Here is a 3,385-nt window from a genome sequence, read left to right on the forward strand (position 1 = left end):
TTATCCTCCAGTAATTGGTATATTTCATACGGAAGATTTTATGAACAAGTGAGTACATTTTTTTCAATTATTAATAATTGATAAAATATAAATAAATATAGATTTATATAGTTTTATAAATATAGCTAAATATAGATTTTATAAGTTTTTTTGGAAATATTCACATTTTTTCACTCTTTAAAAGTGTAAAAAACTAAATGAAGCTTCTAATAATTATTGAATTTCATTAAATTCAAATTTTATTATTTACATATTTATAGTTTCAGCTTCATAATCGATAATAATAAAGCTTTTTTAAAAAAGAGATGATTCCTTGAATAGAGATATATAAGATTTATAAGCAATATAGAATAAAATATTTCCTTGTAAAGTTTTATTTTCGAGAAAATTAATTTTGAATATTTGCCAAATATGTGTATATTTATGTGTATGTTTGAGTCCAAGATCCAGATACAATACAGTCTAATTTGGAATTAGGGCATAAAACCTCTTTAAAAAAACTTTATTTAAGACATCTTTAAGGCTCCTGGATAGTTGTTGCAACTGTCCTTGGTTTATGACGTCAGAAGTGAGAAAACGCATATGAAGAATTCTTGCGTTTTATGTTCAAATAAGAATTCTTGCGTTTTACGTTCAAATAAGAAGATATATACATAAAATAACTTTGTGATCGATTCAGTACACTTCTAAAATTGTCTGTACACTTTTCTTTTACTCGACGAGCAATAGATAGTTGTAAAATTAACATTGACAAAATCATGAGGAAAGAGGCTAAGATGAATGGTTTCGTGTCAAATTAATTTTGCAGCTGTTTATTGATTGTTCGAGTAAAAGAAAAGTGCACGGACAATTTTACAAGTATACTGAGTCGATCACACATGTCATTTTATGAATGTATTTTTTTATTTGTACGTATAATACGTATAATACGTATAATACGTATAATACAAGAATTCTTGACATACGTTTTCTCGCTTCTGACACCATCAAAAAAAGACAGTTGCAGCGAGGGACCAGGAGCCTTAAGACGTTTTATATTTCAACGTTGGTCACCTTATATATATACGTGTGTGGTATATCAATATTAATTACATTATTTCTATTTGCAGAATACTTTCCATGTATGGGAATACAATATCTCAAATGTATAGAACATTAGACAAGTTAGGATATAATGACGAATGTATGCCGAAATATATTGAACTAAAACATCGTCTGGATGTAACCAGGATGGAAATATTGAATCTTTATCGAACTATTGTTTATGAACCTATATCGAATATCCAAAAAAAAATGTAAATCTCAGGAATATCTTTTATATATTCAAAAGCACACACACACACACACACACACACACACACACACACAAAATTTACTTAGTGACTCTATTTCTTTAGGAACGCTATAACAGAAGATGAAGTCAGAAATTGTATAGATCAATATCTAAATTCATTGATGAGTGCTATATCTGAAAAAGAATTCATTAAGGATTATCATAAGTTGCATCCAATTGAACATGATCTTAAGGTTATATCAAAACTGTATCCTGATGTGTATCCTTTTTAAAATATAATCATATAATAATACGTTACACGGACTGATTCATAAGTAGTACAAAAAAGGAGATATTCCTTGGCGGATGATAAATCCAAAACATAAAGTATTAAACTTTCTAATTTATATATATATATATATTATATATATATATATATATAAATAGAAGAATTATGAAGAAAAAGTTATAAGAACATATGTCCTAAAGTACTTTGTTTTCAACACAGGGTATCAAAGTTGAGAAAAGAATATGTAAATTCCGAAAATCTAGAAAATGCTTAGAGATATTTTATTCAAATTTGATGTGCATACATGTAGTATTAAGAACCATAGTTCAGGATTTAAAAAAATATTCAACTTGGAAAACACAATGGTATACCGTTTATTAAAAAAAGTAAATTAATATAATTACCCATACGTATGCCTCTGGTGGATCTAAAAATCGGTTTTATCGGTACTGGAAAATTGTTCTTCACCCATTTGCATCATAAGCTCATATATGCGCGGAATTTTCCTGGCCATTATTACCGAAGCGCAGATATGCGCGCTAGTGTTTTGTGCATCATAGCCACAGCACATATGCACGCAGTTAATGAAGAGTGATGATTGCAAACGGATTAAAATATTTCTCCGGGTAAAGGCAAAAAATTTTGATGAAAATGGAGGGTTGTGATTCTAATAGTAGTGAAAAAGTAATTAAGCCTACAAAACGTAGACGTATTATTACGATATTTTCTGAAAATGACGATAGTGCTAGTGATCAAAGTGTAAGTGATTTTGAATGGGAAGAAAAAAATGATCAATCTAAATTGCATAAATTTATATCTGTTAGTGGTGTAAATAAGGATATTACACATTTTATTAAAGAGAACGTTTACGGATTATTTCTTGGACAGGAAATTCTTGAACACATTGTAATGGAAACTAATTGATTTGGTAAAAACGATCCGAGTTTCACAAAAGTTTCTGTAGAGGAATTGAAAGTTTATTTTGCACCGATGATAGTGCAAATGTGATATCTCTGGTCCAAAAATGTACATTACAAAGTTGTTGGAGCACGGACAAGAGTATTGAAACACCGTACATCAGAACAGTGATGTCCCGAAATAGGTTTATGTCAATTTCAAAAAATTTGCACTTTGCAAATAATGCAAATTCTTTGCGTACGCCATTTTGTTTTTTGTTTTTTATGCATTTTGAAACATTTCTATCTTTATACAATAAAAAAATATTTTGGTGATATGAGCCAATTTTCCACTTTTCCGAATGATACAAATGGGTTAATACCACACACACACAAAATATATCTAAGCATTTTCTGGATTTTCGAAATTTTCTTATTCTTTTCTCAACTTTGACACCTCATGATTTTGAAAACAAAGCATTTTATATATTGTATATTATAGACATATGTTCATAGGACATATTTTCTTCATAAAATAAGCAAGAGAATATCCTCTTATATTTTTTATACTTTCTTGAGAATCATCTGTCTGCATCTGTGAAAAGTTTATTTTATTAAAAATAAAAAGACAAAAATTTTTTTACATAATATAATTAGTGATACAATAAATAGCGACTATATTTTAAATTTGCTGCATGCATCAATCGGAGACACTAAGATACCAACTAATGTATCCTTCAAAGATATAAATGTAAGTAACTGTTTTGCAAATAGCTATTTTATGAATCGATGTTATTAGTCAACAATTTTTTGTGTTATACTATGTAGGCAGATGTTGCTAGTGGCGTTCAAAATAATCAACGAAACGAACATTGTAATAATGTAGACTATATAAACAAGAAGATAGAAGGTATTTCGAATGATTCT

General features: G+C 28.5%; 1 protein-coding gene across 1 annotated transcript in view; it reads left to right on the forward strand.

The window, feature by feature from the left end:
* LOC106748595 (activating signal cointegrator 1 complex subunit 2) overlaps positions 1 to 3,385 on the forward strand; it is an 8,264-nt gene that overhangs the window by 1,813 nt on the left and 3,066 nt on the right. Inside the window, 5 exon segments of the mRNA XM_014627281.1 lie at positions 2 to 48; positions 1,110 to 1,295; positions 1,398 to 1,553; positions 3,116 to 3,209; positions 3,287 to 3,372. Coding sequence (XP_014482767.1) covers positions 2 to 48; positions 1,110 to 1,295; positions 1,398 to 1,553; positions 3,116 to 3,209; positions 3,287 to 3,372 — 569 coding nt within the window.

This window comes from Dinoponera quadriceps, unplaced genomic scaffold (genome assembly GCF_001313825.1).
Source record: "Dinoponera quadriceps isolate SergipeBrazil2010 unplaced genomic scaffold, ASM131382v1 scaffold3037, whole genome shotgun sequence".
Lineage (NCBI taxonomy): Eukaryota > Metazoa > Arthropoda > Insecta > Hymenoptera > Formicidae > Dinoponera > Dinoponera quadriceps.